Source organism: Ascidiella aspersa, chromosome 5 (assembly GCF_963924565.1).
Source record: "Ascidiella aspersa chromosome 5, kaAscAspe10.2, whole genome shotgun sequence".
In the NCBI taxonomy this organism is placed as follows: Eukaryota; Metazoa; Chordata; class Ascidiacea; order Phlebobranchia; family Ascidiidae; genus Ascidiella; species Ascidiella aspersa.
This window is the reverse complement of record NC_139451.1, coordinates 19,032,130-19,047,130: the sequence shown is the minus strand read 5'-3', so window position 1 is coordinate 19,047,130 and position 15,001 is coordinate 19,032,130. Positions and strand designations below refer to the sequence as shown.

At 31.8% G+C, this 15,001-nt stretch overlaps 1 protein-coding gene across 3 annotated transcripts in view; it reads left to right on the top strand.

The window, feature by feature from the left end:
* The first annotated feature begins 1,050 nt into the window (after positions 1 to 1,050).
* The window catches only part of LOC146145226 (extended synaptotagmin-2-like), a 31,692-nt gene continuing 17,741 nt past the window's right edge, over positions 1,051 to 15,001 (top strand). For 2 of the 3 annotated variants that reach the window (XM_083389811.1, XM_083389812.1), the window contains exons 1-13: positions 1,051 to 1,315; positions 1,708 to 1,817; positions 3,661 to 3,719; positions 5,758 to 5,847; positions 7,174 to 7,275; positions 7,910 to 8,064; positions 8,465 to 8,621; positions 8,793 to 8,969; positions 10,297 to 10,399; positions 11,322 to 11,363; positions 13,233 to 13,395; positions 13,528 to 13,576; positions 14,850 to 14,939. In XM_083389811.1, coding sequence (XP_083245937.1) covers positions 1,131 to 1,315; positions 1,708 to 1,817; positions 3,661 to 3,719; positions 5,758 to 5,847; positions 7,174 to 7,275; positions 7,910 to 8,064; positions 8,465 to 8,621; positions 8,793 to 8,969; positions 10,297 to 10,399; positions 11,322 to 11,363; positions 13,233 to 13,395; positions 13,528 to 13,576; positions 14,850 to 14,939 — 1,482 coding nt within the window. In that variant the 5' untranslated portion in view covers positions 1,051 to 1,130. The remainder of the gene's footprint in view (positions 1,316 to 1,707; positions 1,818 to 3,660; positions 3,720 to 5,757; positions 5,848 to 7,173; positions 7,276 to 7,909; positions 8,065 to 8,464; positions 8,622 to 8,792; positions 8,970 to 10,296; positions 10,400 to 11,321; positions 11,364 to 13,232; positions 13,396 to 13,527; positions 13,577 to 14,849; positions 14,940 to 15,001) is intronic. The other variant, XM_083389813.1, reaches the window with a different exon arrangement.

Here is a 15,001-nt window from a genome sequence, read left to right as displayed (position 1 = left end):
AGTTCGCTCGTTCAGCCGTGGGCTATGTAGTTCCGTTTATGTAGTTAGGTTATGTGTCATTCTTATTGTTTTTTATGAGCCTACATTCTTTTTTGATATAAACGGTTTATTATTCGCCTTTGCATATTTGTTGCAACAATTGCGATCATTCGAGAATCATGGCTATTTTATTGCATTTGCAGCAAGAGACAGCTGCAGCTGTGTGCAACAGTAACACGGTGATAATGCAGCGATGCAGCGTAGTTTTTGTTAAAGAACATATGTCACAAAATATTGGGCGCTGGTCTAGAGTCCTACCACAGCTATTAAACAATTATGAAATTAAAGCACAGTGTTTGGATTAGGGTGCGAGTTGGTGTTTGATGTGGGTCAAGTATTATTATATTTATTTTCAATAATAATGCTTGACCCATCCAAACTCAAATGCTAACCCGCACCCTAACCCAAATACTAACTTGCGTTGTGGTAGGAATCTAGACAAACGCCAAATATTTTTTTAGAATAAAATAAAAACACATATTAGACACAATTCATCTTGTGTATGGTTTCCAACAACCTAGCCTTAGACTCCAGTACCTATTTTAAATATTTGTGAATTCCATTTTTTGCTCTATATGCTTAACTTTACTAGAGATAGACCGATATATAGGGTGCAACAATTCATTAACGTTTTTCTAATTTTTTTAAAATCAAATTTGCATGTAATAAGAACATCAAAGCCCATACAGAAGTAGGTATCATTTTGGACGTCCAAAATGATACCTACTTCTGTATGGGCTTTGATGTTCTTATTACGTCTTGCTGCAGCCTCCAACCATTATGCTCCAAAATTTGCATGCTTTCTGTGCTTTGCATGCTCACCTGTAGTTTACCTTACAAGTGCAATTACTCAGGATTCACAATAATAAAAACAATTTACAATCTTTTACATATACACCAGACTGAGATTTCTATTGAATATTATTTTTCATTATCAATCAAATAAAATCTTCATTTAAAAAGTACTTCAATTGGCATAGCAGTGTATATCTCTTTTTTGTTAAAAGAAAAACAGGTTGATGATTAATTAGGCTTAGCTTTCTTTGAAAGAAATCTGGTTTATTTGGCTTGCTGCTAGCCACAGTGCAGTCATGTCAACTATATCCACAATTCGAAATGATTCTGGATTTGGAGATGAAGATGCTCCCAATGTTGGTAATGAAATGGAGTCAATGGAAAATGAAACATTTGCTGACGCCGTTGGTGAAAATCAAGCAAGCTCTAATCAAGCCTCAGGATCAATAGGTCAAATTGTGCAAACTGTATTGTGGTCCAAGTAAGTTTCATTTAGACAAATTTTTGCAAAATGTACAAACTGTTAAGATTATACAAATTCCCCTTTTTGTTTTTTTATCTCCCTCTTCTAGTTTGCTTCCTTTTACAAGCTTCGTGTTAGTCGCATGTAAGCATTGAGCCAAAATACAACCTTAACCTGACGAAACCCTAATTGTTAAAATATTTGTCTTAGCAACACACTAAATTTTTAGCTTTAATTCCAAATTTACCAAATTAAAAAAAAACTAATTATAAAAACGTTTTTACTGCGTGTTGACAATTTAACTTCTTGTACTACTAATAAAGGTTTTTATGCTTAAACTTCAAGGCATACTTCTTTAAACACATGTGTTATTTATATTTATATACGTTGCATCTTTTCATTTTTGTTAGAGTTTCTTCAACTATGGATCTTGTAAAACAAGCAGGAATAAAGTTTGCTTTGGCTTGCACAATATGGTTCATGGGATATTTTAACTTCAGTCTGTTGTGGATATTTATTGGTAACTATTTTTAGCATGGTTAACACCAGGGCTGGGGAGCCACCGTAAAATAGCATTAGCTCTGGCTCCAGCTCCGGAGCCATCAGGCAATTATTAAATGGCTCCGGCTCCAGCTCCGGAGCCACCAGGCAATTATTAAATGGCTCCGGCTCCAGCTCCGTGGTCGTAAAACTCAATCCTTTGGCTCCGGCTCCAGCTCCGGAGTAGTAAAACTCATATCCTTTGGCTCCGGCTCCAGCTCCGGAGCCATCAAACACACACCAAATGACTCCGGCTCCAGCTCCGGTGCCACCAGTCACTTATTCAATGGCAAGTTCTAAAAATTGCTTTTGGCTAACTAACGTTGGAGATGGAACAAAATATAATTTCTTAGCTTTAGCACCACAAATTGAAAAATGGCTCCAGCTCAACAAAAATAATAAAAAGGGCTCCGGCTCCAGCGCCACAAAAATAATATAAATGGCTCCGGCTCCGGCTCCAGCTCCACAAAAATAATAAAAATGGCTCCGGCTCTGGCTCCAGAGAAAATGCTTAGCTCCGGGCTCCAGCTCCGGCTCCCCAGCCCTGGTTAACACACATATTTTCCTTTAAACTTTGTAGTTCTATAGTCTTTAGCGATAAACAAAGATAGTTTTAGGGCAAGATAAGCACTGGAAATAGACTGTGTAAACATTGGCAGTATATTTTACCAATAGTTTTTTCGTTATGACAGGATACAATTCAAACAGCCAAACAATTATGCCTTGTTGAACCATTTTACTTGCAAAGCCAAGCGCCTAGGTCTGTTTGAAGGAAAAAAATATTCACAAAGGTTCCTTTTTTGTTACCACATGCACAGGATAGCAAAAGTTTGTGCTTTAAATGCAAGAAAAACATGTCCTTAAGTGCCCATATTCGCTTTTGTAACAGTGGCCAAAATATTAGTTTATGACCCGACTTTTGTTCAACTGGGTAAAATAATTTACTTGTTTTTTACATTCCTGTGTAGAATTTTTTTACCTATTTATTTATTTTATGATAAAATTCTTCACATTATCATGTTCATCTAGAGGTGGCTTCAGATTCCTTTAGGACGAGGTGGTAGGATTGTTTAAATATGACAAAGTTGGTATATACATGTAACTTAAAATAAAAAAAATAAAATTAGAAATAAATAAATGTTTAACAATTTAAAACTTTATATTATGAGGAGCTTAAATTTGAAATGATTTTTAATTTCATGTATGTCCCTAAAAAGTGAAACAAACTTAATCTGTTCAGTGTTCCTGCTAAGCACATCTTTTTTGCGCTATTTCACAACTTTTTAGACGTAAATATAGTACTTTCATTGCCCAATGTTTACTTTTACAAAAATGTAAAATATGTGTCCAAATGGACTCCTTTGAGCACATTTACGTTTGATATTTTGGACACTTTGAGTACTGGTTTGGATCAAGTGCAACATTTTGGGCACCTGTGCTCATGGTAAAAGATTAGGGAAACACTAGAGCTGTTTCTTTTTTATTATCTAAACAATATTGTGTATAAAGGTATTATAAATTATGTTAAACCTTATGTTCAAATGGCACATGCAGTTTTAAATGTCCTTTTATAGATAAAGAAAAAAAGAAAAAGAACAAAAAAAAACTTTTTTGATTTCTTATAACTTGAACATTTGACACAAGTACCAAAGTTATGTACAGTTTCACCTAAAAACATCAGAGAATACAGTTTATGTATATTTATATTAGCTGTTTGGTGAATGTGTATAATGCATGCATTTACTAGCTTTTTATTTTACTTTTCCATCATTACTCACAATACTATGCTTAACTTTACCATAACCCTAAAAATGTTTTACCAGGTGTTTTGTGTTCAGTTGGTGTTGCAGAGAAAAATCGCCGGCGGAACATAGCTTCAAAGGTATGCAAAAGGTTAAATATGTATACTGTTTATGTAGCGCATAAAATTATGCTTTCATGGTAAAAATACATATTTTTATTTTTAGGTAATTATGAATACAATAACAGCATGAGAAAAAATATAAATATTTTTTGGGTAAAATGTCTCTTAAGAATTTTGGAGCTTTGACTATTTGTTATCAGTGTAAACTTTTCAACATAGGTTTTTGTCAACCTTTGGTGATACATCTTATTTTAATAAGAAGTGAATAACTTCATTTTTGTAAAGAATAAGCTTGTGCTTGATTTTAAAAGAAAAGACCTAATAAGTTTTATTTTTTATGTGCTGCCTATGTTTGTCTGACTAATTAAACTTTAACGATCTAATTACATTTCCAGACACCATATTATCACTTACTAAAATAACAGTCTTGGTTTAATCTCTTCTTAAACATTTGCTTTAAACAGAAAAAAAAAACATTTGGAACTAGACAGGGTGTGCGGTTTTTGTATATTTTGCTAGGGGGTGTATAGCGCGGTTCTACTATATTATACCAGGGGGGATATAGCGCAGTTCCACTATATTTTACCAGGATGTTATTCCTTGGTTATTCTATATTCTTTCAACGGGTCTTATTTGTCAGTGTCCATATACTCCCAATGTTGTGCTTCCAATTTCGGTGCTTTAGCAGGCAAAAGCGGATGTGGCCCGAAGTTGCGTGTTATAGGTTGGACATGGTGAACTTTTACAAGATTGATTGCCAGTGGTCTTAATATAAATTTGGCTGCGAAGCAAACCTGTAACTTGTCTTTATAATTAAACAATATTTGACATTTTTTTCTTGCACCCCTATTTGCCTCTAATTGGGGACAAAAATCAATAGTGTGATGTGTTCGATTTAGTTCTTTACAGCTATCTACTCTAATCTAGCGGCAGAAAACCTGCAATACAGAATTTGTTCATATCGCTTGCCTTATTCTGGCCGCGAAGCGGCTGGCTCCCTGCTGTGCTTTTTTTGTCCAGCGCGTGCAACATCCATTGTGCAAAGTGTCTCGTCTTAGTGAATTAACTTATTGCTCTTACAAAACAACATATTTTACCGCCGCAAGTCTAAATAAAAAATCTGCCAGGCAGTGTACACCACTTTGTTAGCAATTTTTTTTCCATCAAAAAATCACTTTAATTTCTATATTTTTGGTTAATTATTTTCCCCCATGGGTTAATTATTTTGAGTTGAAGGTCAAAATTTTGCTGTGAAGCAACCTATAATTTGTCTTTATAATTGAAAACTATTTAACAATGTTTTCTTTAGTTTTTTAGACACCTCTAAACACAAAAACGGACGAATTTTAATTTTGCCCCCCTAAAATACTCCCCTATTTTCAAAAGGTAAAATGTTTATTTTAACTTCAGCTTTAAATGGGTCTCTAACATTTGTGAAATTTTCAGATTTTTATGTCATTTCCTTCTAGTGTAAATATATCCTTGAAATTTCCTAAAGTGTTGTGCATTTTGACCCCCCGGATAAACAGTTCAGGTCTAATGTCTAAAATTTTGTTACTTAGCATTGTATATGTAATGTATCCATCATCCATAAATATATCAGATTTTTTTTACATTTTTTCATCTCTGAAAAGTGCCGAAAACCAAAATTAACAAAAAATGACAGTTTTACCCCCCTAAAAACCACCCCTTACAACCTAGGCAATTTTTTTTTATATTAGAAACAACTTTGGGAGGGTATTTAACAGTTGTGAAAATTTCATGTTCCAACTATGTTTTTTTCCTTGTCAAAAGTGAGCCATAAAAAATTGACTGAAAAAAAAAAAAAAAAAAAAAAAATAATAATAATTCGGACAAAAACAACATGTGTCCAAAAAAAAATTTTTTTTTTCGGGCCACATAATAACCGCCAAAAGGTTTAGTGTAAAATTGCAAATATATTATTACTAAAAAAGTTTTTTTGGCATTTAAATATGCACATCACTGTTTTTTAATTGAACTTATTCCAAAGATCGGGCATAAAAGCTATAACTAAAAACAACATTGTATTATATAGATCTCCAAGCAAACAAATGATGATACCAAACAGTTTGTTGAAGACATGAAGATGTTATATCGAGGTGAAGGAAGACGTTTGCCATCTTGGGTAAGTTTGGTTCAAATACAATCTTTACTAAATAAAAAAAATGCTTTGTAATAACTTGATTATGACTTCTAATATTTTAATGTAATGTATGCTGTTGTAATATTTTCAAAACCATTTTTGTTACTTATTCTGTAGATATTTTCATTTTTGTTCTACGGCTTAATTATAAATTAAAAATAAACTATCTTATATTAAGTTTAAATTTTTACTGGTTTCAACATGTTGTTGAGTAAAAGTTTCCTTCTTTTGGTGTCAATGTGCATAAAATGGTTTTGTTTATGTCTTTGTAAGCTGATGCCACTAATATGGGTCCATGCAAATTTGATTAGACAGTAAATACAATGGTGAAAATTGAATTGTCAGCCGAATCAAAACGTTTATGTCATGTGCTGCGTGACAAACAACCATGTATTTCCCTTCACTGTGCTTTAATTACCCTTAGCAATGTCAAAAACAAATACAGAAAGAGAAAGGCTATGTCAATTGAGATTAAAAGGGTTAGCCATTGCTTTGCAGTCTTGAGAGCATTTTCTCGCATTGTTTTAGACACATTGGCATATTGAATGTCATATCAAATCATTAAATATATATGCGGTATAAAATGAAGATGGTGTGGTTTACCAGACCACAAAGGGAGTATCTATTTTTTCTCTGTGGAATAGTTTATGATATTTAGAATGCTGCCATCAGATGGAGAATACTAAGGTTGTGTGCAATGTGCATGCAACAACTTGAAACAATGAGATATTAGATTTACTACTGGGTAAAAATATTGTAAAGGTTGTCACAATTTAAAAGCTTTATCTAAAATGTAGCAAGTCTCTGCCTCTTTTGTATTGTCTGGCTTTCATGTGACCTACAATCTGAGTGTTCTCGTTTTGCAAGGTCTGGCTTTAGTTTGTAACCCAGATTCAGGCTTTAGGAAGTCATAAATACAAGTTATATCAGACTGAATTGCAACTCATACTGAATTGTGTCAAAATATTTCACAATAAAGGTTTCAATGGCAGACTCAGAAGCAAAGGTACTACTTGTTATTGTAAAACAGCAACCAGTTGTGATTTTGTTTCTTTTGTTTGTGTACAACAACACTTTTAAATTAAACAATAAGTTGTACCTATTAGTGACTGATAGTACTCAATGGGTATTAAAACTTGTCATTCATTTCCTAGGGAAGTGATGTAATTTCCTTAATTGCTGTAAAATGTTTATTATTTGTCATAGATATTTTAAATTATATAAATGCCAAGATTTTAAAACCAATTTTTTTTATATACTATTTGTTAACTATGTTAGTTTTGTGTGATTTAGTTTCTATATTTTTAGCTTTACTTTCCTGACATGGAAAGGGCAGAGTGGTTGAACCGCATTTTGCAGCAGCTCTGGCCAAATGTGGGTGATTATGTGAAAGAACTTCTTGTAACAAAGGTAAGGGATTTTGTTAAGGCCATTGTTTGTTCCAATGTCAACTTTGCAGATGCTGTTTGTTGAAGCTGCTATAATGTTTAGTGAAAGTTGACTTAATAAAAACTCCCGAAAATATTATTTTTTCTGTACTTTTGTTTTAACAAGATGTACATTTGCTCTCTCACGTTTATTTAAATTTTTAAAATATAATCCACATTTTGTAAAGCCTAGTGATAGGACGTCTACTAAATATTAACAAGTATTCAGTGTTTGGTTCATGTTTTATAGAAAAAAAGGAGAATTGGCACTAACCATATAAGGCGCCTTTTAATCATACTTAAATTGCGCTCATTAATGCTGCAAATAAATGCACTATTTTCAAAGCAACATTTTGTTTTGGTAAACTTTGTTTCCTTGCAAAGCTACTGTTTTACAGCTGCCCAAATGATTTGTCTAGACATCATGCTTACTTTCTACATATTACAAATCTTTTTTCAAAAATTACTATTAGGATGCATTATTTTTTTAATAAAGAAGTTCAAATTTCAAATACAAAATAAATGCATTTAAAACACAGTTTGTTAAGTGTTGACAAAGTAGTTATTAAACAAATAAATGTGACTTAAGTTTATAACACGGTAATTGTTGTTTGTAGATTCAGCCCTCTGTGCAAAAATCGCATGCACTCCTCTCAAGCTTCATTTTTGCTGAGTGTGACCTTGGGGATCGTGCGCCACGCATAGCCGGCATTAAAGTATATGATGGCTCCTTGATAAGTCAAAGCGAAATTGTCATGGATGTGCAGTTTGTGTAAGTAAACCATAAACAGTTTTACACAAACCATAAACAGTTTGTTCACAGTTTGTATCTCATCTGTAGTGTTTGTTGAAACATTGATGTATATTTCATATATAAGTGTGTAGTTGTAGTTGTATTGTTTTTACAGAATAACACTTGTCACTATTTATGAGTACATCACATTCTCATGAAGGTTAATTGCCCATTTTGCTATTAGTGTTACAAATACATAATTATTGTTAATTATTTAGTGTTTGTGATGCAAAGACAGTTTTAAATATTTTCAATTTTTACAAGATTTTCTTTCTTTAGAAAATTAGACTTACTCAAAGATTAAAGTTTGTTCGATTGTTGGAGAGATAAATTATAAAGTTTTTTAATTTGAAAAAATAATTTTGATAAAATTTTTCAGTTATGACAGCGAATGCAACCTAGGAGTATCCATTAATGGCCTTCAGGCAGGAATTAAAGATCTTCAAGTCCGTGGACTCTTGCGTGTTAACATGCAGCCGCTAATGCCGAAAATCCCAATCATAGGGGCCTTGTCTCTGTCATTTATCCAGGATCCAGTAAGCCCATGTTGTTTATAATGATTGCTATTAACTACTTGACCTTTTTGTCAGAGAATCAATGTATGGTAAATTTAAGATTTGTTATGGTAAAAACATATAGAAAATTTTGTTGCAATAAATGCATTAAAAGTATGAAGTGTTATAACTGTCTTTATTACTTGTTTGCAGCAAGTCGATTTCGACCTGACAGGTTTGGCCAACTTGTTTGATCTTCCGGGAATTGACGACATTCTTCGTGAATCAATCGTTGACTGTGTCGGAAATCTGATGGTTATGCCAGAAAAGTACATTGTCAAGCTTTCCAAGGATGTTGATGTCAGCAAATTAAAATATCCAATACCAAAGGTATATTTCTGTTATGTAGGGTGTTAGAGCGATGTGTGGTTGTTCTTAGTTAATTCTCCTATAAACATGTACTATTTTTCACTAAAGTACACAAAATTCAGATCAAGCTTTTTATTATTTGCTTGTTATTTTATTAGTAAACAGCACTATTTTCACAACTAATAATATTGCCTCATCTGTTGTTTGCCTTACAAAACAAACAACTTGCATCTAAAGTTAAATACAAGAGGAATAAACATTTTTTTGCAACGTGCCATTGTTTATACATATAGGCAACCTATACTATTTATTTAAACATTAATTTCACAGGAAAGCAAAAACAAGCCATTGTACTGGACTGTTTCCAGAGTTTACATGCTTGTCAAAAGTGCTTTTAAAATGCAAAATGTAAATCACTTGATTTATGACTATACTTCCTTTTAAACTGTTTATGGCCTTAATGACTTTTTTTGCTGATAGCTCAATGGAGGCTATTCCAAATACTAAATTAAACCAACTATGTAAAATATGTTTCAAAACTATCTGAAGTTTGTTTGTTACCATCATTTTTAAGTTTGATGATAATTCATGCACCATTAAGTTAATCTACAGTTTAAACTTTTAAAATGTGCAGTATTTAATGGTAAGTGAACACAGTTTATGGATTATGATTTTTTAAATTCCAACTAAACAAAAGACAAAATAAAATATAATAAGAATAAGAAGAAGATTACCATGGAATGTTGCTAATATGCCTATGTTACTTAACATTTGGGAGGGTCTGTGCACAATACCTTTGGAAAATGCTGAAATACAATACATAGAGGTTGGTTATGACAGTGCACAATAAAGAAATATTTCAATGTAGCTTCAATATTCCACTTATACCAATATATTGGTATCTGTAAATTTGAGACGCTTTGGTTTCTAAAATTTACCATAAAAATATTTATTTACCATAATATTGAGTTTCCTTAAAAACAAACATATCCCATTTTTCGAACTTTCATATTTATCATTTGTTATTTCCTTCTTAAGTTATGTAGTGTTTGGTTTCATGTGTTGACCTTTACCGTAGAAAACAAATTTGCCAAACAAAGTGTGTATATATATTTAGATAGGTAGATACACTTGATTTAATTTACATTATAGTTTCAATTTTAAAGGTCTTAGCTACCAAATTTCAGGTATACAGTATATATGAAACGCTTATCAGAATTGGCAAAAACTTAAAAAATTGCTTAACAGTATCGATCCAAAAAGTGATGTTGGCCTATCTCTAGTACTGACTGTGAAAAAAACATCCTTGCCTTATCTTACCTAGCCATCTTGTTTTATCTTTTTTAAGGGTCTTATCAGAATCCATGTGCTAGAGGCTAAAAATTTGGAGGAAAAAGATCGTAAGTTTCTAGGATTGGGTGGTGGAAGTGACCCATTTGTAACAGTGAAAGGTAATACATTTTTTACAGTTTGCTTAGCACTTTCTCTGTTTACTATTGTACACTAGATTTCATTTTTATTTTGTAGAATATCGTAAGTTTATCAATTTTCTTTGAAACGTATTCTTAGTTGCAACTTTACACAGTTGAAGCCTAGTGGACAAATAAATTCAGTTAGCTTTTTTGATAATATATATATACAGGGTGTCCATGAAGTCTCTTTACAATTTAAAAAATTATTAAAAAGTGAAATGATGAGATATCGCTTTGAGGTTTGTTTTATGTTAATCAGTATTTCATAAAGTTTTTATTGACACATTAAATACACTTCTAAACATTTAATCAACATTTAATTAAAAATGATTAAAAATATCAATACTTTATTTTATACACTTTTATATGGGCACCATTAATTGCACAAAGCACATCTAAACAGTTAATTTAGAAATTTTGTCTGAAACAATAAATTTTAGTGTCAATAAAAACTTTATGAAATACTGATTAACATAAAACAAACCTCATTGCGATATCTCCTCATTTCATTTTTAAATATTTTTTTAAATTGAAAGAGACTTTATGGACATCTGTATATACAGATTCTTACCCAATGGGCCCTTATTTAATTTTAAAACACCACATATCCTATAAATCAAATTGAAAAGTAATAAAAATTAGCCTCATGACTAAGATATCCTGCTTCAAAATTTTCTGCAATCTTCTTAAATGCAGCATATAACAGGATTGTTTTCTCCTAATAACCCGTTTAGTTCTCCTGCATGAAATAAAGATTTTGTCTAAACTGCAAGATGTTTGTTATGAGGCAGCCTAGCCATTTTTTTATATTTATCATTGCTGATTTTCAATATCTTATCTGTAAGCTAATTGACGTTCTGCCATAAATCTATTGGAGGAAGTAATGCCATGTTATTTGCAGTCAGTTATTCAAATCAGATTCACCCTGAAGAAACTTTTTCCGGTTAGTTCCATCTTAGGGAGCTGCAATTTCTGTTGCACTTAAATTGGTGCATGGCGATGGCGTAATGTTGCTTTAAAAAGCTCCTGTTGCCTAACAGACAATGCTGGTATTGCTGTACTGCTTCTAACCCATTGTTGCATTTCTTTGTGTGTTTTTAAAGTGCAAATAAGAGACTAATGAACAATGTGTTGACAATTTCCCTAATTCTCTTCGAGCCAATTGATTTCCAAATTCCACAGGAAGCTTGAAATTTCGTTATCTTCTTGTTAATTATAGGTTAGGGTGTCTAACCTTTTGCTTAATACAAGTATGTTATCTTTGTGCAGGAGTTCATTTAAAAGGTAAGACAATATACACATTTTTTTCTCTGCACAGCAATTGTCTGTTTTGTGAAATTGTCCCTGATAATTGTATAATAATTTGTTAAGTTGTCTGTCATTGACAATTGCTGAATTAATAATTTGTAAACCTAAGCCAACAAATTGGCCAGAGATAGGTAACAAATGTTGGCTTAACAACAAGATTGATAAATTATCAAATTATCCTTTTTTATTGACAAAAAACTTTTTACTTTATGTTCTTAAGACATTTAACTTGGTCTAGGTCTTATTCCAAGACAGTTGTATGTAGAAAAAAACAGGTGTCCAACTTTTTTGGGGGACTGTAAATTTTGATGTTTCATTGATTACCCTTGGTAAAAATATTACTTAAATTTACCTAAAATGTAAAATGTAGTGATAACCTCCATATTTTTATTGCTTTATCTGAAATTAAAATATCTTTCCACTTGTTAAGCCCTTGGACAGAACAATTTTTGAAATGATTTTAATAACACAGTATTTCAACTTACGACTGGGTACTTTAAAATGGGTTACTGTGAAACGCTTTCAATTGTTTAAAAAATTTTTACTTTCGAAACCTCACCTTTAGACATCATTTAATAAAATCATCCTTGGTCTATTAGTCTTAGCAAGTTTTGCTTTGCTGTAGGCTTATTTTCACTAGACAAGCTAATTTTTCACTATGACAAGCTCAATGTGGACATTACTTACCTTCTCTGCAAAAAGCGTGATTCACCCAAACTCTTAACCTTGGCTGACTTTTAACTGGTGTGTTACTGATAAGCAATATTTTGTTGAATTTTAAACTTTAACAATTCATTTTGTATCCTTGTTTCTCAATTGCCTGTTCTTATGTAATTACAATTTTTTGTCTTTATGTAATTGTTAATTTTGACTAAAAAACAGTAAAAACTATGTTAGATCTTCAAATATTGTTACTTTAACTAAAATTTCACATAGATTTATGATGTTAACTTTATTTGACAAGTGAACTTTTTTAGCGTAGAACTAATTACACGAAATCAAAATGTGTTTTATAAGTTCTGTATAGTAGTATAACTGTGGAGTGTTTGTGTTGTTGCTGTGATGTACTATGATAGTGTTGTAATTGAATTGCTTTGTAAGTTTACATACTTTTCTATTTCAATGAAATGAATTTCATTGGCCTAATTTATATTGTTACCAACCTTATATTCAATCTTGTCTCATTAATGAAACAAATAGTCTAAATGATGCTTTTCTATTTACCAATTTACCTGTTTTTAAGGGTTTGTTACCATTTTTATGTAGTAAGCTAGCAATTGGTATAAACGGTTTTGAACAAAATTAAATACCTTTTCAAATATTAAAATCTAATACCGCCATGCATGGAACAAGCTAAATAAAAACATTTTGTTTGTAAAGTTTACAAAAATATTTATATCTGTAAGTTGTTATTTTCTAGTAAAAAAATTAGCGAAATGCTTTGGTTTAGCTTACATTTTTATCAGTTTTTGCTGTTTTCTTACATTTGTACATTTATGTTAAGTTGGTCACAGACAAACTTTCAAGACTGCCATTATTCATCACACTACTGATCCAGTTTGGAATGAGTCCTTTGATGTCCCAGTTGCTGACGTCACTATGACACAAATTCAGTTTATGCTTCATGATGATGATGGTGCTTTGAATAAAGCAGATTTTCTTGGAAGGTAAGCAAAGTAATTTATAAATAATTTAATAATATAAATTACTACAAATACACTGCTGGAATTGTTGTTTATTTACAAAATCAATCTGTTTAAAATCATTAATTTATATGTCACATTTAAATTTTGTTACAGTGCATCTGTCCCCATTCAGCATGTGTTTGAACATGGAGTCATTGATGAGGTAGAACACTTGGGTACACTATGCACAGATATGTAATGTAGCTTGATATTGAATTGCAAAGCCAAATAGGTCAAGTAGATCGACATCATCTTAATGTCGAATTACTCGACCTTTTTGGCTTTTCAATTTATTATCAAGGTAGAACACTATTATTTAATTTGCGTGGTTTTAAAATGCTCAAAATGTGCTGTTTCTACTTGTTGATTATTTGCTTATTTTGTTTATTTGGTGTTTACATATATTTAGAAATTTTGCTTAATTAGCTAAATAATTATTCCTATAGGTTTTTCTGCCACGCCAGGTATACCACGATGTTTCTGGATGTCTTATACTTTTAAGGATACTTTTTAATAATCAGTAGAATTAACACAAAAATGGCACATTAGGGCAGACATTTTGACATTATGCAATAATGTAGTTGTAAGTTTCTTTCTTTAAAACCTATGTTATGTTCAATCGCCAGAAGTCAAATATCAAATCAGTAAAAACTAATATAACTTCTAGAAGTGCTTAATTGTTTTTAAACTTTACACCACAGTGGAAAGGGAGCTCATCCAATACCCGTACACTTGAAACCCATGAAATATCATTGCAAATGTCTTATTGACATTTTGTGATTATTTAAATTAATCTTAAACTAATCTTGCTGCTTAGGAACACTAAACCCGGATCTGTTCATAATCTTCAGTAGAAAGAGAGTGGCCCAAATAATAGTTAAAAGATTCATTCTTGCTGCTGTTTCGCAAAATAAGTTAGAAACCAAAGTACAAAGCACAATTGTCAGGTTTAGTTTTTCGAATATGCTTTTAAAAGCCCTCAATGTTCTTTGATCCATTTTTGCAAGGGAGGTTTCAGAGTTTTTGGCGATTTTAGAAATTTAGTCTTAAAAAGAAAGCCCGGAAAACCCCAAACTTGTAATGTAAAAGAACGTCTTACATCAAAATTTTTGGCGTCTTGCATTTAATCATAAATCGTTTTAATTTCTCTGGACTGCCTAGGATAATGGCTTATGTTGTCTAATGTCAATCTTCATATATTTCATAGGTGTGCCGCCGAATTGTTTTAGCTTAGTTGGTGTCGCAAACGCAAATCAAAAAAGACTGCGGAGCAGTGTTCTATATACACAAAACTACAAATTTTGTTAAATATTCAATGGATTAGTGCTTAGGCTTTTGTTTTACCAAAATACCATCATTTTGTTTAAGCATGTCATCAAGGAATCCATTTTATAGTTTGTATTACTCATTTAGTTAATTTAATGGCATTTTTTCAGTGGATAACTCTCAGTGATGTTGCAAGTGGCTCAATTCATGTCAAACTGGAGTGGTATGACATGTCTGATGATGTAGCTGATCTTGATCAGGTATTTTATCAAGTATTAAGGGCCTATTATAATTTTGTATGCAAGAAAAAAAAAATTGGTTA